The following is a 27,830-nucleotide window of genomic DNA, read 5'->3' on the forward strand; positions in this document are numbered from 1 at the left end:
ATGCTGAAAGAACTTGATATATAGTTAAAATATACACCAGCTAAAAGTAAACTAATGGATAAACAGTTGAAACGTCTAATGCATCTGATGAAAAGATTTACATAGACTACAGAAAAAAACACTCCAAATATTACTGGTTTTGTTTTTGTTTTTAAAGCCATACTTAAAAAGCTACTTGTAACGGGTTTAAGCGTGCGTATCTACTTCGTATCTGCTCTAACCACTACTACTATTTTTACCTGGAGGTGTAACATAAGCCAGCAACAGAGCTCCTGGTGTCCTCCACCTGCACGGGACACTGTGATGTCAGCGAGTTTACTGCTGTGAGAGCTGAATATGCACATTTCTCTCCTGAGGGTCACTTGGGTATTTTTAGTGTTTATGATATAAAAAAGAGGTGAGAATCAAAGGGATGCCCAGGGTGAGGGCAGCTGCTGCACGTGTGCTTGTTTCTCATGTTTTCATTTGTAACAAGGACATTCCTAAATACATCTGATGGTTATTTTAGGCCCATGAATCTGCATTATTGTCCATTACATTTGGTTGCATTAAAAGATAAAAAGCCTCTTTTCACGGCCTGCTTCTACAGCTTACAAATGTCATGAATAATTTAAATACATAATTGTAAAAACCACCGCACATGTGCAAGCATACACAGTAGTTTGTATTCCTCTCAGCTATGTACATGCATTCTTATAAATCATTTACTTGCACTTTGGTTTCTGTGTGTTTTCATCAGTGAAGTGAAAAATAGAAAAACTATTCAGTTAAACACTTGCCGTGCCAGATTTCAGTGACATTCAAAATATTGCCTGTGAAGTGAAGGTTTTTTTTATCAAAAGGTGTCCTTGAAGGTATTTTTAGCAGCTCCCAAGGTCATGACTGTAGTAAATATCCTTGCTATTTCCTTGACTACTGTTACATCACTATTGGAAGATGTGATCACATTATCATTATTGTGTGTGTACTTGAATGTAGCTGAATTCAGCTGTATTTCTTTGTAAATATTGGGATACAGAGTGGCCAGTGTGGTGTTTGCTGTTTAACAACCGAGACATATTGCAAGTAAAACCAGATCAGCCATGTCAGCTAACATCCTCACATCATTATATAACGTAAAAATCACACTTAAAGCCATAAATTAATCTATAGACTCAATTTAAAATACATTTGTACAATCTGGTTTTCAAGATTTTCTGGTTTCAAAAATCTTTTTATTTTTTTGTTCATCTGTGCTCGTCACCAACCCAGAACAAAGAAAAGACAAAAGCACAATGTTAAGTCTGAGCTAAGCAATGAACAGTCAGACCATATACTGCCATCTGTAAAGCAAATAAAGCATTGTACTTCAGCCAGGCTGCTTCCCCAGAGCTTACAAGTCTCATGATTTCTCCTCAAACATCAACAGTTTCATTACACATTTGTGTGTGTGTTGAGTGCGTTTTCAGTTTCAATATTTGGCAGCAGGTATGATAAACGGCACTCCACCAAAATATCAGCTCTCCAGATTTTCAAGGAAGGGAAAAAAAAGCATGTATTTATCGACTGGTTGCCTGTTGACTCTCTCGGAAAAGCATTGAAGAGCAGCTAGATTCTTGGCACCTGCTTCTTTTTGCTTCTCGGGAGCCCTCTATTTCCTGATATGCTTCTCACACTCTTGCAGAAATGCTGCCATTTCCCCATTTCAGTACCCCGCACGATCATCAGCATTCCTCCCCTCCATGACATGAAAACAAACTAAGACTGAGTGCCTCTGTGTGTGTGTGGTTTCAAACCCCCCTGTCAGCAATCACTGGGTGGGAGACAGCCATAAACTGCACTTTAGAAGCCTATAATGGGCTGCTGCAGCGCTGGCAAAACCTATATCATATTATGCCTCTTCCCATTCAGACACAAATAGGATCATTATTTTTGATAACTATACGGCAAGTGCTGGCTAATTTCATTGCACTACTTGCCACTGCATAATGCCGCACTCCAGCTAAATCATCATAAATCTTACTGTATCCCTGTTATCATTGTATTTAATTACAGCACAAAAGCAATCGATAACATAATGTCCTATAAATTATGGGAGCATTAGGGTTGATCTATACATGCTACTTCATTCTGCCTTTCACTAACATTAGTGTCCGAGTGACAGAGAAACGGCGGTTTGAAACACTGACTTGTCTGTATTTTTCTCAGCAGAAGACCTCATACTGTTTGTCTAAAGGCAGAAGTGGCCATTTACAGCAGGACCTATAAAAACCATCCCATCTGACAGGGATGGGGGCGATGCCCTCGTGTCATCTAACCTTATAAATTGATGGACGCTCACAAGTGTGAAAGCTGAAGCGTTTTATTATAAAGAAAGCAGAAGACATTTCATGGGCCACCGCTTGTCTTCCCCTAATAAATAGGGGCTTGTGAATGCACGTCTGTATACAATCGAGGACCAATTTTACAATCTGTTTTTCAATCAGTTTGAAAGACTAATTTAAAGTACATTCTGTTCCTCTGAGCGTTTCGTCTGCGTATGAACCTCTGATTCATTAGTTTTACACTGTTTGAACAATGTTATAAAATTTTCTGCTCAGGGAAAACTTGTAAAATTGTATTTCTACACAGACCTTTGTTTAAACTATCAAACTATATACATATAAGGTAATAACTCCATATGCTTTAATTATCAAACCTAAATCCAACAATCTGTATTCTCAACTTATCATTCAGTCTTTCTCTACTGTGTTGCCATTTATACAGTCTCCTCCACAATGAACTCTATGGCGTGCTGTGGTGAGTGGTTCGTCTGCATCATGGTGATTTCATTTCCATCCATGGTGATCGTGGGAACGGAAATGCCCTGAGCTCCCAGAACAGAGGCGGGCAGGATGACGACCTGCGAGGCGCCGTCTAAGCCGGTAAACTGATCAGACGGGATCATGACCGTCTCACTACCTCCGTCGCTCCCCTGCAGTACATAGATGGTCTGAACGGTGCCAGAATCAATCTCCCCCGTGGTGGCCAGAGAAGACAGCACTTTGGCCCCCTCCAGCACCTTCTGGACATGGGCCGCCTCGGCCTCCTGCGCTGCCTGCTCGGCGCTCTCCACAGGCAGGTCTCCGTGTAGCCGGATGTGTTTATCCAGGTTGGAGCGAGAGCGGAAGGCGGCAGGGCAGTGGCCGCAGGGGTAGGGCTTCTCCCCGCTGTGGGTGCGTGCGTGCTCGGTGAGCCGGGCGGCCACGCTGAAACTCTTGCCGCAAATCCAGCAGCAGAAGGGCCGCAGGCCGCTGTGGATGCGCTCGTGGTCCTGCAGGTGGGGCAGCTGGCGGAAGCGCTTGCCACATGTGGCGCACTGGTGGAGGAGAATGGGGAAGAGCACAATGGGTAAAGTGTACAAAATATAAGAAAGGTAAGAGGGTAGCAAGAAAGTACGGTTATGTTCACAATAGTGCCAATGCACAAAACTCTACTGCAATTAATATTTTTTGAGACCCCTCTTTATAATTTTCTGCAGATGCAGCACTTCTGGCTGGGGTAGAGGAAAAGCAGAGAGAAAAGGGTATGGGGGAAGACGGTCGGGGGGGGAAGACACATACAAAGCAATAAAAACGACACGAGTGTGTTACACTGTAACTAACAATTCTCTCATTATCGATTAATCTGCCAATTATTTTCTGTGAATTGATTTGATGTTTGGTCTATAAAACATCAGAAACGGTTAAAATGTGCATCACAATGTCCTAGATTTAAGGTGATGTCCTCAAATGTCTTGTTTTGGCCTCCCAATAGTTCAGAGCCTAAATATATTCAGTTTAGTCACAGAAGACTTAGAAAGCCAGCAAATATTTACATTTAAAAAGGGACAGTTTGTAGGATTTGGCGCCATCTAGTGGTGTGGTTGCAGATTGCAACCGAGTACCCCTTCGCTTAATCCTCCCTTTCAAAGACTGCGGTAACGTGAGTCGCCAAGTGCAAAACCGTGGTAACACCGTTCGCCTCGCTCAGAGGCCATCCTTACCATAACAACACTACTTTAGGAGCAACGGAAGTCATACGGCGGTAGCACGGTTTTGCATTCTGCGGCTCACGTTACCACAGTTTCACAAGCGTGTTGGAGAACTACGGAAGCCTTCAGGTAACGTAAAAACATGAAAGGCTCTCTCTAGAGCCAGTGTTTGGTTTGTTCGTTCTGGGCTACTATAGAAAACATGACGGAGCAACATGGCGGACTCTGTGAAAAGGACCCGCTCCCTATGTAGATATGAAGGACTCATTCTAAGCTAACGAAAACACAACAATTCTTAGTTTCAGTTGATTATACACTAATGAAAACATAGTTATGAATATTATATTCCATTTCTGCTAATAGATCCACTGAAATGATCCTTTAAGAGGCTGGAACCAGAGAATATTTAGCATTTTTACTTGATAAATGACTTAAACGACTGATTATCAGAATATCTGCCGATTAATATTCTGTTGATCAACTAATCAATTAATCGTTGGCTCTGCAAGTGTGTAAGGGATAGTATGATCAACTACACAGTGGACACCATAAAAGAGAACCTCGGCTCTCTGCTTGCTACCACCTGAGCCCAGACAATGAAGTACAACCAGATACTTGATTAAACCTGAAGCACTACAGAAGAATGACTTTGTTGTGCTTTGCTTTGATTCCCTCTGGGGACACTCGGATTAAATCTGTAGCCCTTGTTGTCACTTTTGCAGTTTCAGTATCTCTGTGAGATATACTCTAATAGAATTGCTTTCCTATTGGGTTTGCTCTTTAGACACTCGGTAAATAAATATAGGTGTTCCTTCAGGAACGCACATTATATTTGATTTAAATTAAAATTCATCCCCATAACTGTGTGTTTGAGGACCAGTGCTTCTTGAACCTCAATCCTTAGCATGTCTGATAAATATGGCTCAAAGCAAAGCCACAAACGTTTAATCAATTTCTACAGTCCGACGTGCTGTGATGGGCTCGGGTGGGTCTATAGTTGATGTCCTGCCTCGTCACCAGAGCAACAGAGAGAGAGAGAGGGGAGAGAGTCCCAGAATAGTAACAGGCACAGGGGGGAGCTGACAGGCCCTAACTCAGCCCTGTCATTAATCACAGGTACACAGGGAGGGAGGAAACACCCGCAGGACACACACTGCACAAATGGCCATGGTCCAGAAACGGAGAAAAGGCCATAGCTATGAACGGGTGTGACCATGGCGGGTGAGGCAGTGCTGGATGTCAATTTGAAATACTGGTGTTAAAGGGTTTGAAAGTCTTTTATGAAAAAAAAAAAGAGGACAAGATATGATTCAGAAGGCTGAGAGAAATACACTTTTTATACAAGCGCACACACACACATACAGCAGCACCATCCTCCTTACCTCGAAGGGCCTCTCATCAGTGTGTGTCCTCATGTGAACATTGAAGGTGGAATTGTAGGAAAATTCCTTGTGGCAAATCTGACAGCGGAAGCGGGGTCGGTTTTTGGACTTGCTGAGCGTTCCTTGGAAGTGGGCCAGCACGTGCTCCTCCAGGGTACTGTTGGAGGTAAATCGGCGGCGGCAAGGCCTCACTGGGCATTTGAGCGGTGTCTGGCCCGTGTGGGATAACCGATGGAGGTCGAGGCCCTCCTGGGTCATGCAACGGTGGCCGCATAGGTCACACTCAACCTGAGGGAGGAGGGATAAAAAAGCGAGCAAAGAATAAAGAGATGGGAGGGAGACAAACCGGAAAGTAAGGAGATGGAGAATGAACAGAGGGGGGCAATTAATGAAAAGAGAAAAGGTCGGTGTCCTCATGGTCTGACTGAGACGTAACCACAACGTCACACGACTGGGGACCTTTGTTAGATCACCCCCCTTTCGCTAACCCCACTTCCTTTCTGTCTGGACTGGCAAAATGCCAAAACGGTGTGCTTTGTACTTGTTTCATCCTCATTAAAAACAAATCTGTCACTTGAAGGTACAGTGTGTAGGATTTGGCGGCGTCTAGTGGTGTGGTTGCAGATTGCAACCGAGTACCCCTTTGCTTAATCCTCCCTTTCAAAGACTGCGATAACGTGAGTCGCCAAGTGCAAAACCGTGGTAACACCGTTCGCCTCGCTCAGAGGCCATCCTTACCATAACAACACTACTTAAGGAGCAACGGAAGTCAGACGGCGGCTGGCGGTACCACGGTTTTGCACTCTGCGGCTCACGTTACCACAGTTTCACAAGCGTCTCGGAGAACTAGGTAACATAAATACACTAAACGCTCTCGCTAGAGCCAGTGTTTGGTTTGGATATGAAAGGTTCATTCTAAGCTAACAGAAACATGATTCTTAGTTTCTGTTGATTATACACTTATGAAAGCATAGTTATGAATATTATATTCCATTTCTGGTAACAGATGCCCCCGAAATGTTACACACTGATCCTTTAAGAGACTGGAACCAGAGAATATTTAGCATTTTTACTTGATAAATGATTTAAACGATTGATTATCAGAATATCTGCCGATTAATATTCTGTTGATCAACTAATCGATTATTGTTGCCTCTACAAGTGTGTAAGGGATAGTATGATCAACTACACAGTGGACACCAGAAAGAAAACCTCGGCTCTCTGCTTGCTACCACCTGAGCCCAGACAATGAAGTACAATCAGATAGTTGATTAAACCTGAAGCACTACAGAAGAATGACTTTGTTGTGCTTTGCTTTGATTCCCTCTGGGGACACTCGGATTAAATCTGTAGCCCCTGTTGTCAGTTTTGCAGTTTCAGTATCTCTGTGAGATATACTCTAATAAAGTTACCTTTCAGGTAAAATGAAAATGTGAAAGGCTCTCTCTCTCTCGAGCCAGTGTTTGGTTTGTCCGTTCTGGGCTACTGTAGAAATATGGTGGAGCAACATGGCGGACTACGTGAAGAGGACCCGCTCTCTATGCAGATATGAAGGGCTCATTCTAAGCTAACGAAAACACAACGATTCTTAGTTTTACGTGATTATACACTAATGAAGACATAGCTATGAATATTATATTCTATTTCTGCCAATAGATCCCCAAAATGCTACACAGTGTTCCTTTAACATTTAGCAACCTCTCACACTCTGAATATTGTAAAACCTGCTAGAAAGAAAAAACATTTATTGTCTGTGTTCCCAACCTGTCCAGTGCATCGTCCTCGGCCCTGACCCCGTCCACGACCAGTGTTCTTGTCCTCCTCTGTGGAAGGGCAACGCTGCATGTGGATTTCCAGCACTGACTGGTTCACAAACTGTGTTGAACAGTGAAGACACGTCGCTGGCTGCTTGTCTGCAATGGAACAGTGTCAGGTTTTAGGCAGGTGGTCATCACACTACAAGCAGCTACCGTGCCATGCTAATATCTGACGGTTGATTTAACCTTGTTGATTGCTAGCCGTCGTTCCAACAGTTGTGCAGTGGCAGGTGGTATACAGAAATGGCTGGTGATTCAGATGCAGCCAGTTTTTCAGTGTCAACAATGGTTGCTTATAATGTGAACACACAAGGTGAGTTCGACCCGACAAATGTTAATTCACAGGATGTACGGCATGAGCTTGTGTTGTAATTAGTGATTAAACAATAATCTATCCTTTGAAGTCATTCTGACACGGCGCAGAAAGAACAACAGGTGTTACTAGAATTACCGCCTCGTGGTTGTATGCCTTCGCCAACCAGTCTAGTTGCAGTTTACATCCATGTCTGTCCAAAATAACATCACTTCATCATTTTATCTTGTTAGACATTTGTGTGAAATTGTCATAATAAGCATATCAATTCTTGAGTTATGGCCAAAAATGTGTTTTGTAAGGTCACAGTGATGTTTGACCACCAGATTATTATCAGGTCATCCTTGAGTCCAAGTTGACGTTTATGCCAAATTTGAAGAAGTTCTCTCCAGGCGTTCCTGAGATATCACGAGAATGGACCAGACATACTGTATGTACGTCATAACGCCTCCGGCCACAGCTATCGCCGGCGCGGAGGCATAACAATGGTAATGTGTCAACTGACAGAAAAATAAATCAAACAATTGTTACTATTGATAGTTAAAACCATTATAGTAAAACATTTGCTGATTCTAGCTTTTCAAATGTGATGATTTGCTGCTCTGTTTTATATAATACAGTGGAAACCGCTTATATGGATAAAAAAAAAAATTGGGATCATTTCTATATAAAGGCTGTTTAAATAATTTTTCACTTTGGGTCTTTTCATACATGACACCGTATGGATGTTTTTTATATTGTTTTTACTTTACTCCCTTGATATCAACCCGTCTGCATCCGGCTGGCAACCTGAGTCTGGTGCTGCGTGCACGTTGAAATCATGACGGGAAAAAGAAAGTCATTTTCTCTCAGTGAGAAGTGTAGTCTCCTCCAAGTTTGTGACAAACTGCCAAAAACAAGCCAACAAGATGCGGCAGCAAAACTTGCCGTTCCTCAGGCTACCTTGTGCAGGTCTACTCCAACAACGAGAAACAGTCGTGGCTGCTAGTGATGGAGACAGAAAACGAATGCGCGCGGGGAGAGCACCTGCGGTTGAAGCCGTCCTCGTCAAGTGGATTGATAATGCTCGGTCACGTAATGCCCCCTTGAGCGGGCCTTTCCATAAACTATAATTCATAGATGTAGTGTTATAGTATATATAGTGTATTTGAATTATACACTGTATAATAATTTAATTTGTAAAGTGCTGTAATTTAAAAAGCGTTTGAAACAGCTGTTCACTACTTTATATTCATGTGATAATACAAATGTCAATTAGACGGTAATCTGCATGAGAAATTAAGAAAAAGAAAAAATTGGTTATGATAATCATACGCTTATAGTGATCAATTTGACCGGGACAGACGTGATCACTATAAGAGGTTTCCACTGTAAGTAAAATATCTTTGGTTTTTGGACTGCTGTCAAACAAAACAAGACTTCTGACGTCATCTTGGGCTCTGGGAAATTGGAATTTTTTCACAGACGAATCAATTTACCAATACAATCATTGACAATCAATAATCATTATTTGTAGAGCTGCAACTAACAATTATTTTCATTATGAATTGATCTAGCCAATTACTCTCTCGACTGACTGAATGTCAGAACAGTTGCCCAGGGCCCAATGTGATATCTTCAAGCTGCTTTTTCAGTCCAAATCCTAAAAAATATATAAAACAGAAAAAAAAACAGCATATCCTCACAACTGAGAACCCAGAACCAGCAAATGTTTGGCACTTCTACTTGATTAAAGTGATTAATTGATTGTCAAAATTGTTTCAGATTATTTTCCTGTCATCCAGCTAATCAATTAATCAGCTAATCATTTCAGCTCTGATCAGCTGGTGCCCTAGTTTTATTTTGGCAAAGCGAACCACACTCTCACTGCGCTGCTCTTGAGAACCTGGCTGGGAAATCGCTGACACTGATGGTTCATCATGTCTATAGGTCGTCACGCCAACATCTTGCAATCTGCTAACCATCTGTACTGTTTATCCCAGTGGGGGCGACCCACTCTGGGATCCTCTAATTAAACCTTTAATAAGGACAGTCGCAGCCTATGGCCCTGGACTGATCAATGGATCAATCTCTCCAATCATCTCTCTCAGAGGAGCCACGTACCTCTGACCCCTGCTGCACGCTGACTCTTCGAGCTTAACTAATGAGGTTGCCGTGCCAACGCCCCCCCCTCCCCTGATTAAGATGAAGAGTCAACATGTTGACCTAATTCATTTACCTCCACCTTCCTCCTCCGTTCCATATGGGACACAGATCAATGGAAAGTCATTGACTTAATGCATTAGAGGAACAATGCACATAAAACATGGATGTATTTCTGTAAATAAACAAGATAGGCCACCCAGTCAGGCTGATGGGGGCATTTAGCGCCTTTGCATTAATCAATACTAATTAACTGCATGCTGTAGTGATGTGATACAAACATCATATCTAATTGGTTTCTATTACAAGCAGGTTTCTTAATATGTTCGGAAATGGTCAAACATTGAAAGGATGTTACACAAACAGCTGAATAAAAAAGATATTTAATAACGGAGCAAAACGCTCCAGCCCAAATGACTGATGTATGATTAATTAGCTTCAGGTTGCTCCTGCTAGAGGCCTTCGCACACCAAGTCCGTATTTTTCATCTGAAATTGTCGCATGTTTAAAAATAAATAGAACCTCACGTTGTGTCAGAAACGTTTACACACCGACTCCGAAAGTTTCATTTATTCAGTTTTCGGAACCGGGTAAATTTTCTGCTTTTTTCGCATCCATCAAAAGGCAAAAGAGGTTTGTTTGACCCCTCAGGGCCACCGTTCGTTTTGTCTTGTTCTGCAAATTATCGCAGCGAATAGAATAATAAAACACAACATACTCGGTGCGAACGTTTCTGTGCTTAGCGATTTTTATCGGATGACGAATAAAAAAAAAATCTGTGTGCAAAGACCTTTACTATAAAAATATGGGGGTGAACGATATTATGCCCTGAACTCTCACCTTGATGAGTGAGCGAGTGCAGGTCCAGTTCTCTCCTGCGTTTGAAGGCCTCTCCACATTCGGGGCAAGGGAATGGATGGCTGGTGTGGAGCAGTCTGTTTAATACACAGAAACACACATATTCACATAAGTGCTTTAACCACTGAGCATACTACTGACAATGATAAGCTTCAAAATTGTTTTTTAACCTGCAAAAAGAATAACATGACATGGATGACACGATTGCAGTAGAGCTGCACGATTATGGCCAAAATGATAATCACGATTACTTTGATCAGTATTGAGATCACGATTATTTATCTGATTTTAGGAACAAAACATTTTTATTGCACTTTCATATTTAAATAAGCAGAGCACTGCTTTCACTTCCATGTTGTGCTAAAAACCTGCCAAAACTATAAGCATCAAAATAAGACTTAAAATAAGGTTCGTCTTCACCTGTAAACCTGTAAAACAAGTAATATACAGTATATTACTCTTCTACTCTGGACTGCAGATGCAACACACAGGTACAGTTTTCACCTGCCGCCGCGGTAAGGTGCCCACGCAGCGGCAAGACAGCTCCTCAAAAGTGAAGCCAACACATCTCGATCGTCCCCTGATGGCTGGCTGTTAGTTTGGGAAGCGCTTGATTTGATAGGTTGAGTTTTCTACGAGCGGAGCCTGCATTTTAAAGGAACAGTGTGTAGGATTGGGCGGTATCTAGCGATGAGGTGAGGAGATTGCAACCAACTGAAGCCTCTCCCGTGTGCCAAGCGTGTTGGACAGCTACAGTGGCCAATGCGAAAACACGAATGACTCTCTCTAGAGCCACCTGGAGCAGAGCCAGTACTTAGAGTGTGTGTGTACGTGGGAAGTGAGTGGTGGAGTCCAGCTCCTGCCTCACAGGAACGGGCAACAGTCATACAAACAATTAGATTACACTGTATAAAGTCTTAAAAAGTCACAAATGACAGACACATAAAAACAGTAATAAAGAGGGAAAGTCATGTTTTGGTTTTAAGCTGCTACCCTATATTTGACTCGTAGGAGGATTACCAGTAAGTATGTGCTTAGCTGTGCTTCAGGTTAAATAAGGGGTATTAGCTGAGTGTATAACGGCTGGAGATTAAATAAAAAAACAGCAGTAAACTGGGAGGAGTCCGAGTTAGGACATGAAAGACTATATTTATCCATTGCATAACGTTATACTGGATATAGCCTTAAGGGAGGAGAGAAGTGTTAGGATGTATCCACCTAACGCTGCATCAGGCGAGCTCTCAGAGCATGGAAGAAAATAAAATACTGGTTCTTAGAGCAGCTTTCTCCAAATCAGAACAAACACGGATGATGTTGAAGTTCAGGAAACATGACGCTCCACTCGATATTGCACACATACAAGCGTATGTATTATGTATATCATACTGCTACAGGTAATGTCGCGGCAAAAGACACGAGTCACTTGCAGTAAAGCGGGATGCTAGAGGTGATGTGCAAGGACCTCTCAATGCTCGTCTAAGAGACCAGGCTGTTTCTGTTCCCTGTTAAATAGACAAGAGAAATCAATATTTCAGGGACAGCTGACCCTGAGGCAGCTGGGAGAATTAAAATTTCAGTCAGGGTCACCTCTTCTCCCAGCCAGATGTTCTATAATGAGTAGAGGTGACGCTATACGTACAGCATTAGTATTACACTGACTACAGCTAAAACGATTTGTTGATCTACAGAAAAATGTTGATATTCACTGAATCATTTTAGCCATTTTTGAGCAAAATTGACAGCAGCTGCTTTTCCTTGTCTTCTAAAATAGGAAACTTTGTTTAGCTGAAGGTTCATTCTTGACCTTGAAAATGACATATGAGCAAACTCCATCTACTGATGAAGACTGTGAGATGCAGTTAAAAGCTCTGGAAAAAGCTCGTAAGTGAACTTTGAGTTAAGATTGTTGGGTTTTGAACTGTTTTAAAACAATAGAATAAATTTAAGGCGGTTATTTTATAGATCAATTAATGGCGATTTATCTAAAATATTATCGGCAGATTAACTGAAATGCTCTAACTAGAGCTGGGCAATAAATTAATTCTATAAATTACTTCAAATTAATTGTTTAGGATGATGTTTAGAAATTAAAATCAAATTTCTCTTTAACTTAAGTAATTACGGAACGGAGCGGAACTGCCACCGTTTCCCTGAGCTCCCGTAGTTCATAGTTAACGCAACAAGAGTTTTCTTCAGCGTCCGACCTCGAGCAAACTGCTGTCCGCTGTAAAGTTTGTTTAAAGTCTCTGGAAGCTAAAAGCAGCACGACTAATTTATTCAAGGATCTGGCTGCTGTCCCGGGCACTGAAACACAGCGAAGGAGATCGATAGACAGTCTCAACAAAGCCGGTCTTTTGTTTTATTTGCTGGCATAATCTACAGTTTATTTATTTATTCATTTGTCTATAGCTCTACATATGAGAAAATCCGTTGCTTTAATGTAATTGATGTGATTATTAAAAAGGAAAATCCTTGAAGTCCGATTTTTGTCCTCATCTTTCATTAGACAATAATAGCAAAGTAAAGTATAAAATAAGTAAAAAATGACTGCAAGTTTGAGGAATGTTTGACAGCATGTCGTCATCTCCCCTCCCACTGCTGTTGCTTTACCGGGGCTCAAGCCCGATGACCACAACGGGATGCTCCCTACGTAGAGACGCAACAGTCTTACCGACTGAGTGAGTGAAGGGTTTGATGCCAAATGACGCTCATAAAAGAGAAGGAGGTTCTCTCTCTCTCGGTGTGTGTGAGTGTGTATGCCTACATACGCGTGCATTACGTGTGAGAGAGCCCTAGTGTTTTGTAGGCCTAGTTTGTTTTTAAGAAGAAAAAAAAATCTATTCAAATCGTAAATCAGATGTGGTGTGAGAAAATCGAAGATTGTATTTTTGGGCCACATCGCCCGGTCCTAGCCCTAACACTGAATCCTGCTAGCATGGCAGAAATGGCTCGTATGGTCCACTGGTTTCCAGAACATGCCACTGGTTTTGGCAGTCAATATCAAGACAAGTGTAGCCCAAAGGTATTTGAACCGTAAAACTTTTTGGGGGGCTTTGGCTTTTTCTGCTTTTGGCTCTCCGGCACATCCACATCTAGCTCATTGTCCTGCTGCTAAGTCAGTGCTTTAACCTTCCAGACACTGTTTTATTTCACATCCAATGTGCTATAGCCAAAGCCAATAAAATACACACACACACACACACACACACACGCAGTATGTCCTCTCCCCCTTGCTCAACCAGGCAGGACAGGACCAGGCTCTTCCCCCGTCCTGGGTTATCGTTATCATCTTAATTTACTGGGCCTCTGTCTGTCAATCATATGTGGCTGAGGCTCAAGGGCACCCAGACGTCTCAGTCAGTGTGTTTGCTACACAGCTTTAAGGTCTTGCTCAGTAGTCAGACACGGCTCAGCTACTACAGCTCCTGGCGAGGGGAGGGGGTTATCTAAATCCTGTCCTGTTTGGAACCTTAATTCTGATGTATTTACTCTGTAAACAGGGTTGGAAATGATTGAATATTGACAATCTGTGGTCTATATGGAAATCCACAGATTTAGAGCTAGTTTTAGAGTGTTGAATATAATGTACAGTATATATAATGGAAGTTGTTAGATGTGTTGTAGTCATTTACACCCACGCTCGTGCAAATAAAGAATGCTATATAACCAAAGTTGCTAAAGTGTTCGTCTTGTTGTGTTCTTACTTGTGATGGTTGAGCTGATCCTCTGTGTTGAATCGTGACGGGCAGTTAGGACAAGAGAAGAGATGAGCAGCTCCCTCATTGTCCAAAGTACACGCCTGCATTGAGGGACGCAGCAGTCGAGGTCAGTAAAAACAAATTTCACAGCAAGTTATCTACTTTTTTGGAAATGATGAATAACAAAATGAAGTACATGTTGATTAATATGCTCAAAAGTACGTATATATGTCAAAACTTTATATATGCAATTTTGTAATCAAATTTGTGAGGTATTTTATTTCAAAGAAAAATGGTAGAGACTGTACCGGTTTGCGTCCACGCTTGCGCCGAGGGAGTGTTGATGTGTGAATGCGTTGGTGTCTCTTCAGGGTGGCTGCCTGGGAGAAGTTTTTGCCACAAACATTGCAGCTGAAGGGCTTGCTGCCCGTGTGGCTCATGCTGTGGCGCAGCAGGCTCTGGGAGTTAGTGAAGGACTTCGTGCAAACCTTCACAACAACAATAACCATGATCAGTGCCATAGTTGTATTTACAGCTCTTGTAAGGGAGTAAATAAAGCTGTACATGGCTACACTTGCTCAACTTATTTCCAACAACCTCCATTTGTGCAGAGACACTGGAGAATCTGTCAAATATAATGAGGCCGGAGGTTCAGATTGTGTCTGCCTCAAATTTGAAACACTTCAAAAGCATTACATCATCTCGACTATGTCTGCTGCATGACGCAAGTGACATTTCCATCAAATAAGATTATCTCTCAGATTCAAGAAAGGACAACTTTTGATTAAATTCGGATTGGCACCTTGCACATGAAGAGCTTTTCTCCGGTGTGGCTGTAGACGTGGGTGCGGAGGAAGACGCGCCTGGTGAAAGTTTTGCCACAGTACGGGCAAACATGGGGTAGTGGTGTGCGGGCCCAGTCCTGCAGCAGCTTGGCAGGCGGAGGGTGGTTGGTGTTGTCCGAGTCTGCTGCAGTGCTGCCCTCTGGTTCGTCTTTGGTGCCCCTGTTTCCTGACAACACAAAAAGCAGTTCATTAGGGACCAAAACATTCAGCGACAAAAAAAAATGTTTTCCCAAATGGCCTTTTCAAGGCTCCGGACTAACTTTTTACATTGGTTGCACTGGTGTGGCTAACTTTGTCATGTAGGTGCACCCAAAATTATTCACCGCGCCTTTTGGCACAGCATAATACATTTTAAGCTTTACCTTTTTTGTCAGTTACTAAACACATAGGTAATTAGTAATTTCTTAACATATTATGTAAATGAACCTAAATAGTCGCACTCTGGAGCTGCTTAAAAACTAATATCTTCACTTACCAGCATTAATGCCGCTCAGGATCCTGATTGAGGGCCTACTTCTCTTAGGAAGGGGTGACCCTGATTCACTAGCAGAGGCCGGCGGGGAAAGCAGCCGCTTTGAGCTTGGTGGGGTATCCTGGGGTTTAGTGGCAGCTGCTTCATCACCAGTTTCAGCTCCGTCCACCACCTCTGTCCCTGCTGTGAAGCGATGCTGCCGGCGATGGTACAGGTACTGGGTGGTGTTCATGAAGCTCTCGCCACAATTGGGGCAGCTGTGTAGCGGCTCCTTCAGGCCGTGCTTCTGCTTCCGATGGGTGACCAGCCCTCCCTCGTCGCTGAAGCTCTCCCCACACTGGGTGCACATGAAAAACTCGGGCTGTGTGAAACTGGAGGTGACGCTGGCGATGGAGTCGGTGGCATCCTGGCCCTGCTGCTCATCAGTCCCGTTGCTTTGAGTACAAACTTCCTCTGATGTCTCCTCGGGAACCTCGGCCAGCTTTTCCTCGCCTTTCTGCCGGTGTTGCTTGCGGTGGTAAAGAAACAGCGTGGTGTTAAGAAAGCTTTCCCCACAAACAGAGCAGCGGTGCAGAGCTTCCTCGAAGCCGTGCTGGGTCTTGCGGTGGGCCACTAGTTCAGACACCAGGCCAAAGCATGAGCCACAGTCCACACACAGGAGCACTGGTTCAGGCTTGGGCTTTTTGTTTGCCCCTCTCCTCCTGGGAGACCAATCCTCTTGATTCGAGGTCGAGGCGGCCACCTCAGAAACAGGAGGATCAGAGCTCTGAGCTGAAGTGGTCTCTGCAACTTGCTGCCCCTCTTCCTCTGCTACGGGAGTCTCCACTGGTTCTGGTTTAAGATTCTCACTAGTTTCAGTTGTCGTGAGAGAAGCATCATCTGGATTTAAAATTGAACTGGAGCTCTCAGCTAAAGCGGTTTCTGGCTCAGGTTGTGAATGAGGTTTTGACTGCTTCCCAGAGGGAGACTGCTGACACGTCTCTTCTTTACGGTGTTGCTGCCAAAGGTCCAGGCTTTTGAAAAGTTCATCACAGTCCCCACACTGGTAGAGGATTCTGGGCTGGTCTGATGTCACCTGTGCACTGACTGCAGCCTGCTTGACAACAGGTTGCACGTTTCCTACTTGGACTTGAAACTGTGGGACTTCAACTGCCCTTGATATATTTATTACCTGTTGCTGCAAAGACAAAAAAGGAAAAGAGAAGATATCAGATATTATCTTTTAATGTTTCACTTTCACGTTTGTTTCCGTGTAGGAAATGACTCCTTGTAGTACTGATCTAATAGCTGTTTCAAGTGAATTCAACCTGCACTGTTTTTCTTTTATTTCATTCTTTCTGGCAGATGAGGGATGACAATTCATTATTGGGGTACAGAGGTCAATTAGAGCAGCATGTGTTTAGAGCCAAGGTTCCTCTGAGAGCTCCAGTCAGCCAAGATAAGGCCTCAGCCTGGCCGATAACTATCAAAGGTCCATTAAGGTTGAATGGGTCTCTCCACAGGGTTTTACATTTGCTCCCTCAATCTATTTGAATGATAAAAAACATAACATCACGGTCGAGTTTAAAGACTTATGAAACTGTCTCATTTAGACCGTTCAATATGTCTGCCATACTATAGTGATTTATGGACTTTTGTTTTAGCATTCTAGTCAATGTGAAGACTGATGACCACCTCCAAATGTGGTCTGGCTGATTCAAGAGCATTCTGCTTGCATTTTTTTCTTATACATTACAGATAGGATGTTAACACCAAGGTGTAAATGAAGTCATAGCCTGCACCTATTTTTCACATGGTAGTCTTGGCTGATGGTCTGCCGAGTATGGTTTTGTTATTTGTGCTCCTAAAGCAAATATTGTCAAAATAATGCATGTCTGTGTCTCCTCTATGAATTGAAATTGGCACAATTGACAGTATTTGAAACTTAAAGGTGCAATGTGTTAGATCTGACAAGAATTTTAGTTTAAAGCATTCAAAAAATGAACAAACATTATTAACAGAATGTGAAGAGGTTACAGTGTCGATTTCTATGTATTGTGTTGCAGAGATATCTACTGAAATGAGCATGATAACTAGCTATCCCCGGCGCGTCCTGTCTTGTAATAGCACTTGAACCTTGAAAGGCGATAGTGAGTCACTGTAGCGTCCAGTCTTCCCTCAGTCCAACATGAGAGGATGAAGAAGTAGAGCTATCCCGAGGGCTTGTCAGTCACATTGAAGGTACATGGTCCATCTACGTTTTGGTAGTTTGTTTATTGGATTAAATCTAAAGTGGCAGAAATGAGAAAACAACTTGGATTTTCACTACCAGGAAACTACTTCACCGGGAGGGAGCGTGCGGCAGCTCCGGAGACGGGCCTTCAGTTAGTGGTTAGCTCGCATTCAGCCGGCTCAAACCTTAGCAAAAGACCCAGCTGGGTCGAACCTGGGTAACGGCAGCAAGAGAAAGTTTGCTGATCCGGCGGGGAGTCGGGGCACTTCCCCAGGATCAGACCCCTGGCGCTGGAAGGTCTGCATAGGAGCTGCTGCTTCTAGTTGCTTTAGTCTCCTGATGGATGAAACGAACGGAATACGAGTTTTTCTCGTTTCCGCCACTTTGGATTTAATCAAATAAACAAACTATCATAATGTACACGGACTGTACAGCCCCCGGTTAGTGGCACAGTAAACACAAAGACCAACTATAGACCAACGCCACACATGAAGACTAATATCAGTGTTATTATGACGGCTCTCAGAGTTTCAGCAGTTTGGTCAAATTTTGCATATTCTTGCCCTGCTGTTAGTTAGTTTATAGTTGTTGTTGTTTTTTATATATAACTGATGACTGTGAATTAAAATTGTATGGACCCAGTATAGAGGTGAAATGCTGCCCCTTATTTGTTTGGAGCATGTGGCCTGATCTTACACATTGCACCTTTAAATGTTTTTTTGTCCATCCACATTATGTTAAAACATTGCGTCACAGGTGAGGAACAAGTTAGAGTTTATTTCTCTTTCTTGCCAACAAAGGGCATATATTTCATTAAGGTAGTACAAAATCTATCTTTGTTAGCTCTAAAGCATGTTCAGACAAACAGATTTTTTATCTACATGACTCAGGCCTGCATTAGATCAGAAAGTCAGGATTAGTCAAAATCAAGATTGATGTTTTGAACTCACCGAGAAAGTAAAGAGTGTTTTTTTTGTATCTTTTGTACTGCAGCTCTACACAACGGAGGACTTTTGCCACCTTACATACAGATAGAAGGAGTTCTTCTTCTACAATCTAGACAGGACATGATCTGGTGGAACCTACTTTCAGAAAGGCATTATCCCTGCACACGCACCGTAATCCACAGATGCTCTGGTAATTTTACAGACCAAAGCCACTCAAAAGGAATAATAATATTTCTGTAAATCTTCCTCCACAGCTCCAACAACCACAACACCACCGACATTCCCAGATATAGCACAAAAAAAAACACAAACAGAAAAGGTCTTGGGTACTACACATAGACTGTATATAAGAAGTGGACGTAGTCACCGTGACGTCACCCATTGGTTTGTGGACTACGGTTTTGAAGCCTCGAGTTCGTCATTTTGGCTGTAGCCATCTAGTTTTTTGGAACCAGAAGGGACACGAGAGAGTGGAGCTAAGTACAACCGAATGCTGGATAAGATGTTTTTAGGCAACCAAAATGTTATGAAAAGTTACACTGAAGCACTATCTGGTCTCAATGTCCTATCATTATAGTTCCCTGAATTCCATCACTTTGTTAAAAGAGCTCTTTGCATCCATTTCAGATAATAAACAGCCAACATTATAATGTCACATTATATACTCAGAAATTATGATAATCTAGCTAATGAAGTCGGGATGCCTGCAATAAAACAGCTTAAAAGCAAAGTGAGGGCCAGGAAGCCAAAAGGTTTTATAGTGTTTCTCTAGCTGATTCATCGATGGGAAGGCCCACGAGCGATCCATCAGGAGAAAGGGTGGCACTGACTGATGCATTTCTCATGCTCCTCCTCCCGCTGGCGACTCAGGATGCAATTTGTCTGTCATGAGTGTCACCTTGCTTTATGGACGTGTGTTGAAGACTGTATGGATGGAAGTTTGGGCACAAGTACAGACAGCCATGCCCTACTGGCAAATGAGAGCCAAGGACTGCTTTTAACCCTGACGCTGTCATGGAAAAGACGAAAGGAAAAAAAGTGCCAGTCGTACCGAGACTCAGCTCAATATGTCAAAGTTAAACAGAGTAGACCGGCCCATTATACAACTTTCAAACTCTGCAATTCAAATAGCGTCTTTGCAGAAGTTAGAATTAATAGAGCTCAGCATTTTGATGAAATTCATCCCTAAAGAATATATATTCCGAACAGGACACATTAAGTAGGAAATACTGAATGCAATGCAGAAATCCACTATGAGCCAAAACAATAGAAATACAACTGAATTTACATACACTACACTAGCACACATTGACATCCATGTCTGTTCAAAATGTCATCACTTCACTTTTTATCCTATTAGACATTTGTGGGAAATTGTCATAATTAGCATATGAATTCTTGAGTTATGGCCAAAAGCATGTTTTGTGAGGTCACAGTGACCTTGATCTTTGACCTCCAAATTCTAATCAGTTCATCCTTGAATCCCAATCAACGTTTGTGTCAAATCTGAAGAAATTCCCTCAAGGTGTTCCTGAGATATCGCCTTCATGACAATGGTACGGGTGGACGGACGGACAATTTTTTTTGTAGGTCTATGTTATGTTATTTTTTTTGGCTTCAATTTTGGGGAGCTGTCATGCCGCTGTGCACGTACCCTGCAGCAGTGGCCTGTGAAAAACTTTCCTGAATGTTGCAGCTGCAGTTTTTTTACCCATTTACCTGAAAGAACCAGTTATAATTTGCTTTTTTACATGGTACATTTCTAAATGAGCCAGGTGAACTTGTCTAAACGCCATGATTGTTATTCCATGACACGCATTGTGGAGGATAACCTAACAATAGGGACATTATCCGTCCGATATTGACTCACAAGGGGACACGGAGGACAAAAGAAATACCAAACTATACAACAGAGAGCAGACGGGCAAAACGAAAATGCACTGAAGTCAGGACAAAGAACCTTCTGCTCTGTTGATTTAAATGTGAAAGTGCAATAAAAATACGTTGTCCCTAAAATCAATGAATAATCTTGATAAAGAATCATGATCTCAATATTGATCACAATAATTATTATTATCGTTTTAGCCATAATGGTGCAGCCCTACCAGATACCATGTAAATGTGGCATCCTGGACCTCAACCTGGCCTGCGACACATTTATGATGAGATATGTCATCCCTTCCTGCTCCCAATGTTTCATCTTTTCATCTACTGTGATTAATCAAATTAATACCCAAAATGCAGTACTGGCTTATATTGTTTTTAACCATGTTGATATTGTACTGTACCATATTATTACCAAAAACAACCTCTCCATGAAGCTGGCACACTGTATGCTCTGATTTAACAAAATCTTGTATACTTTCAGAACAGAACTCAACCAATAACACTGATATGATATGATATATGACAGATCAGAGCTTGTTCAAAATATAAAACATGCTCTGTCTAAAAAGCCCAATTTAAAAGTCCAACACTCCACAATCAATCAACTTTTAGTACTGCCACTTTTTTTTGCCCGTTACACCTGTTTGCCTCACCAGAGACTCATTACTCTGATAAACAACGTGCTAATGTGTTATTTTGCCATTACCCTAGACAGAAAGCCGTTCCAGGTAGCACTTAAGTACTTAGAAAACTGTTGAGTAATCTGCAGGCCTTACCTTACTACACAGCCATTGCCAATTTATCAGGGTAAACGTTAGAGGTCTGACAGATGTACTGGTGCAATGACTTAGTGACTGATATCTGTCTTGAATATGTTTATCAGTATAAATTATGCACATGTATGGAGGGGACTGCGACCCAACACTAGAATTTGAAGAAAACAAAATTGACATTTTACAAATCTATGGTTTGCAAGTCTTTAAAAACATTTATATATTTATGTATCTCAAGGTTCACACTATGTTAATTGTAGTGCGAGCAGAAGCCTGGCTGTTCACAACTGGAGCAAATTTCTCCGCGCCGGTCAACAAGCGATTCTGCTGCTCTGCTGTTTACTATAGAGCTCTCGCTCTCTCTCTCTCGCTCTCGCTCTCTCTCTCTCTCTCTCTCTCTCTCTCTCTCTCGCTCTCTCGCTCTCTCGCTCTCTCTTGCTCTCAGTTTAGACACAACTGACAAATATGTGGAATAAGTATGTAATTTAAAATCCACAATCACAAACAGCAGTGACACAAGGCTATTTCTAATAAATATAGAGGGTGGATTTTGAAATTTGTTTGGGGGAGGGACTGGGAGGGAATCAGGGGAATTGAAACTCAGGGAGAACAGCAGGGAGGAGAGAGAGGAGGGAAGTCAAAAGCGTGCATGGGATGCTTATTTTATCATTTATTGTTGTAACAATGTTTTAATGATGCTCTCTTGGCCAGGTTTCTCTTGAAAAAGAGATTTTAAACTCTTACGTAGTCAAGTACAGGGATGCCCCTGGAACCTGGTTCTAAACGGGAACCGATTCTGAATTAGTAAAAAAAAAAAGAGTATTGATAAGGGCTGGAGTTAATGGCTCTGCTATCGGTACTTGACAAATTAGGATTTCCATAGCGGCAAATAGGGTTATCAAGCAATTAAGGGCAGCATCGCAAACCTCCTGTCTCTGTGCCTGTCTTTGCTTGACGGGTGGAGTCGTGTTCACACACTCACACTCGAGCTCAGTGCAGCGTGAGACACTCATCATGGCAGAGAGAACAAAACGATCGAAAGTGTGGCTACATTTTACCAGAGGAGATGTTGATAACGCTCGTCACAAATGCAATAAAACCCAATCAAGAGTAAAAAGTCAATACTGTATCAATTCACCTGTTCAACAAGCATAACATACAGAAATGCAATATTTCATCTCACAGTCCGCAGTCTCTCATACACAATTATGTTTTGTCTATGCTAATAGTGAATTGTTACAAACAAGCTAAAACAAAAGCTGTGTACTCGGTATGTTGTCTAACTTTTTAGCTTAATTTAGCAAATTCTTGTAAACTGATCAGCTGGCTGAGACAAAGCAGCCCCTCCTCTCTCTACCAGCGGTACCGTTACCTGCAGCAGTGAATCACATCATCACAGGTAGGAGGACAGAGGACAGGACTGATACTGACTTATGTCTGTGCTCTTCATTCTTTATCAAATTCACTCAGGAATGTGATTTATTTCATTGACATTTTAGATTTACTTCAAGTGAGATATTAATGAGTTTATACAGTGACTTTGCTATTGTAAACATTATTATTGCTGCTCCACAAACAACATTTAGTTATATTAAAAAATAGAAATAAATTCTAATCCTGTTCTGAATTTTACTTTTTTTAAATAATAGTTTTAAAAAGCAATTATTTAGAAATGAAAAAAAAAACAATAAGAGTATCAATAAAACAACTAACACAAAAATAACTCTTCGTTGGCATATCCAGTTGCCAGGTTATAGGTACACCTAGCTCAAACTAATTAAGTCTAAAACAACAGTCCTGCAATAAATCTTCAGGAAAGTTAAAAAATGTTCATGTTTTTGTTGAAACTGTTTCAGAGGTGTTGATCATTATGGAGGCTGTTTGTTTGTGGAGCTGTTGAATTGTGTTGCGTCATACTGACAGTTTGTCCGCCTCATTTATATCAATGACGGTAGGCTAAATAACAGAAACACTTCTCCATAATCTTCATGAGTGTACGATTTATTACAGGACTGTTGTATTAGACTGCATTAGTTTCAGCTAGGTGTACCTAATAAACTGATAATGCTTCTTAATAAGCACTATTATTATCCAACAGAAAAAAACACTGGTCATTCTACGACAAAACATGACGTCAGCATTCACCTAGATATTAATACACCGCAACCCCTTGAGATGTGTCAGTAAATCATTGCAAACAACTCAATGTTAAGTGCTCTGATCAAGGTCACTGTTACTATGATGAGTAGCAGAACATCGCCAATTTATTACTAAAGTTATACTTGTCACTTCAATGTCATTCTCCGATCTGATTCAGAGGCTTTTATGTGATCTCACCGCTGGTCGTCTCAGGCCACATCGCCAAAATACTGATGTTTTTTGGTTTTATTCTCAGCTGAACTCATGATCATGCAATCACATGATGAAAAGGGGAAATTGTTGATTGCTCCAGTATTTACCCGAGTCTGTAGCATTGGAACAGTGACAGGGGTTCCAGGTTGTTCCAGCTGTTCATCCTCAGCGGTGCACGTCAACTGGTGCTCGAGTACCTCCTCCAGGGTGTTGAACTCCTGGTAGCAGGGGAAGCACATGTACACCGACGAACTCTCCATAGCTGCCGGGGGATTAGAAATCAAAACCATTTCATAAGAAACGCAGCAATGCAAAACTGATTTTTAGATAAAGGTGAAACAGTTCACAAAACTCAGCATGCTCGGAATATGAAAGTGATATCACAACGTGAGTCTTATACAGATGTCTACCCACCAGTGCATTACATTTGAAGTTAGGTTGTGAACATTGCCCTCTCCTGATGAAAAGAAGTGCCTGCATATATTATCAAGACAACAGCTTGGACACAAGCGCCAGCAGGCTAACCCTGGGGTTGCCAGGATGACTCACCATGCGCTGAGCCTGGGCTAATTGTTATTTTGACCATGCAGGTTGCTGCTCAGTACAGACCTTGCCAAGTCTCTCTCTCTCTCTGCCATTTCATGGGCCGAGTCGATGTTTAGCTCCAACATCAATTAGATATGTGCTGTAATTGGGACCCACTGGAAATGCATGCTGCTGCTAAATGTAGTTAGCTATAATCAAACTCCACCTCTGCGATCTTTCCCATTCACTGGATACAAATCAGACCTCGTACTGCACCAGCAAGGCTCTACTTTGAAAAAAGAACCTTACAAATCAAAGAAACACACTGAAAGACACACATCAATACCTTTGAAAGACGCCTTCTAGTTCATAATTTTAATTGGGACACAAGGCTAAGACAAGGACAAGCCTGGCGATATTCCATATTTTTGTTAACGATGCTATGTTAGTCTGTCTCTCAATGCTTTCCAACTTCCCCAGTGGGTATGTGACTGTGCCCCAAGCCCAAGTGTTCCTACTGAAGATGTAAATCTTTGAATATGTATCACAGATATATAGATTCATTTTTTTTAAAGGCAACTTATCCAAAAAAGTAATGTCATAAAACAGCTGGGCACGGTAGGTTTTAGCAAAAGTTATTCAAATAGAGGTATAAGTATTGTTTTATTTGTTGGGGCTGTTTTCAGCTGCAGGTTTGGTGATTTAGTGAGTATTTACAGCAGCAGGATGCTGTACATGGGATCAACTTATACAAAAATTACAGTAACCACATTCATCATAAAGAAGTAAGACACATTTTTTAACAGTTTTTTAGGTTTATGAGGCTTTATCAGGCATGATTTGAAGCTGCTTCACAGGCAGTTCTTATAAGTGCAGGGGTTGGCAACCTTTACTATCAAAAGAGCCGTTTTCCGGCAAAATAAAAAATAAAAATCTGTCTGGAGCCGCAAAACATTTGAGCATTGTGTGGAAGGTAACACAGTTTATAGTCTAAGTATATAATATATAAGTCTAATGCAGTGAGGGCCAAAGAGTAAATGTACTACGGAGTATTAGGGCCACATTGAGGGACAAAACATCTGAGATTTACAGAATAAAGTCATAATATTACGAGAAAAAAAATCGTAATATTACAAGAATAAAGTCATAACTTTACAAGAAAAAAAGGAAATAACACGTAAAATGACTACTTTATAATATTATGACTTTATTCTCATAATACTGACTTTTTTCTCGTAAACTTCTGACTTTATTCTCGTAATATGACTTTATTATCGAAATCTCAGATATAATTTTTTCCTCAATGTGGCCCTAATACTCCGTCGTAACATAGACCTAAAACAATGATAAATAAAAATGAAAATGTATTCCACAGGGAGCCACTGGAGAGGGGATACCGAGCCCTGTTAGTGGGATAAATGTATTGTTGGTTTTGGTCTTTTCATGGGTCTTGTTTATAGTACGAAAAATATAGAATATAACAAAATCATTTAAATCATCAATTATGGCATAATAATGCCCCACTGCCCCTGTTGGGATGGTAGTCTAGTGAGGTCTGTGTGTGTTTGCAACCTTCTTCCCAGCAGAAGCTCTTCTGTGTCTGGGTATACAGATGATCAGATTCATGCTACACCTTTATTCCATCAGTGACAGTTAAATGATCAGATATGAGGTAGTCTGCATCTGCTTTTACCTGCAAGCACCAGCTGTAATCTGCTTTTTTTTTTTTTTTAACAATGTGCATTTCTTAATGAGCCAGGTGTCTAAACACCATGAATGTTATTCCATGACATGCATTGTGCAGGATAACCTTGTGCAAGATTGTTGCACTTTTAGTCTAACAGTGACAGTTAAATGATCAGATATGAGGTAGTCTGCATCTGCTTCAACCCACAAGCACCAGTTTGTAATTTGCTTTTTTTTAATAATGTGTATTTCTTAATGAGGCAGGTGTCTAAACACCATGAATGTTAAACCATAGCATGCATTGTGCAGGATAACCTCCAGGGACAATGTCAGTCAGGGAACAAAACTACACGTAACTCCTAGTTCACTTCATGCAATCCCCAGCTTAACACCAAGCCTTGCATCAGCTCCTATGACTGCTTTGATTGTGAGTCTGACCCGTGCAACACAGCTAGTCAGAGCTAGCTGGGTTAGCAGCTACAGTGTGTTATCTCTGAGCAGATGCAGAGCTGCTAACATGCAACGATGGCCATCTTTCTAGCATCATGGCCACATTGTCCTCCTCTCCGGCGTGGCGGTGGTTAGCTCTCTAGCTCTCCTGCTAGCTCTGGAGCTAATCAAAACAACCATTAATGCATCGCGTTAGCCGGCGACTACACCTCTTATACTACCTGGACATGTGCTGCTTCGCTACTGTCTACTACCAAGGAGGAGAAGAAGAAACAGAGCAGGAGAAGAAGAAGAAGAAGGAGGAGGAGGAGGAGGGCGGGAGACGCTTCTTCGGTGGTATAATGGCGGCGACACACTAAAACTTAACATTAGCTGTCTCCCCCACTGTTCAAAACATACATCATATCATAAATATATCAGTGTGCCATATGTGTTCAGCAGGGGAAAAAGTAGCATTCATTTATATATAAAATGAGTAGAATGAATTGAACATGACTCACCGGGCTCAGACATATTACCGGCCGAGGACATAGGACAACAACTTCAGTTTCTTCTGCAGGTTAGAAGGCTGCAGCTGATTGGCTGAGAGGGTCACTGCGTGAGCCAATGGGGTTCAGCTACACATCACACTGACGAGGTTTGTAGTTCAAAAGAGCGCCAGCACTGCCAGGGTCTGTGCAGGTTTTTTTTTTTTTTGTATGTTTTTTTAATTTTATTTTTTTAATATTTTAAAATTTTGTTATGTTTTTTATTTTTTTTAATTTATTTTTTTTCTCTCCATTTTGTTTTATCCATATTTCATTTTATTTTATTTCGTTATGAGGAAAGGAAGGGAAAAAAAGAAATATATATATATATATATATAGAAACTCCTCAACTGGCCGGGCATGGGCCGGTCACTGCATCAGCCAATAGTGTTCAGCTACACATCACACTGAGGAGGTTTGTAGTTCAAAAGAGCGCCAGCCCTGCCAGGGTCTGTGTAGGTTTCTTTATTTTTTTTTTCTTTATTTTTTTTTATTTTAAAATGTTGTTATATTTCTTTTATTTTTATTTTTTTATTTTTATTTATTTTTTTATTTTAAAATTTTGTTATGTTTTTTTATTTTTTTATTTTTATATATATTTTTTTTAATGTTTTTTAATGTCTTTAATGTTGTTGTTTTTTTGTTTTTTTTTCTCTATTTTGTCTTTTTCCATATTTAATTTCATTTTATTTTGTTATGAGGAAAGGAAGGGAAAAAAAGAGGTTGTCTATGCTTATCCTAATTATGAGAAATATAAGTTTGGCAAAACACTTCCAACTCAACGTCCACTTACTACAGGGTCTTCATCCGTGGATTGGAGTTTGCAGTTGTCAATGGAGACAGATCTGCTGACATGACATAACTCTTTAGGTGTCAAGCTTTTTTCGCTGATGAGGACTGTGTAATACTGTTGAAAAGTCCAGAAAAGGCTAGTAAGTGGACCTTGAGTTTGG

General features: G+C 41.4%; 1 protein-coding gene across 1 annotated transcript; it reads right to left on the bottom strand.

Moving 5' to 3' along the window:
* Positions 1-2,325: 2,325 nt before the first annotated feature.
* znf574 (zinc finger protein 574) lies at positions 2,326-26,977 on the bottom strand. Its single transcript, XM_074653187.1, has 10 exons — positions 26,851-26,977; positions 23,797-23,951; positions 15,522-16,695; positions 15,004-15,212; positions 14,510-14,689; positions 14,208-14,302; positions 10,486-10,580; positions 7,138-7,286; positions 5,374-5,661; positions 2,326-3,337 (listed from the first exon to the last, which is right to left on the bottom strand). Exons 1-10 carry the CDS (start codon positions 26,879-26,881, stop codon positions 2,738-2,740), a joined length of 2,976 nt encoding a protein of 991 aa, XP_074509288.1. The 5' UTR covers positions 26,882-26,977; the 3' UTR covers positions 2,326-2,737.
* Positions 26,978-27,830: the final 853 nt, after the last annotated feature.

The sequence above is a fragment of the Sebastes fasciatus genome, chromosome 12 (genome assembly GCF_043250625.1).
Source record: "Sebastes fasciatus isolate fSebFas1 chromosome 12, fSebFas1.pri, whole genome shotgun sequence".
Classification (NCBI taxonomy): Eukaryota; Metazoa; Chordata; class Actinopteri; order Perciformes; family Sebastidae; genus Sebastes; species Sebastes fasciatus.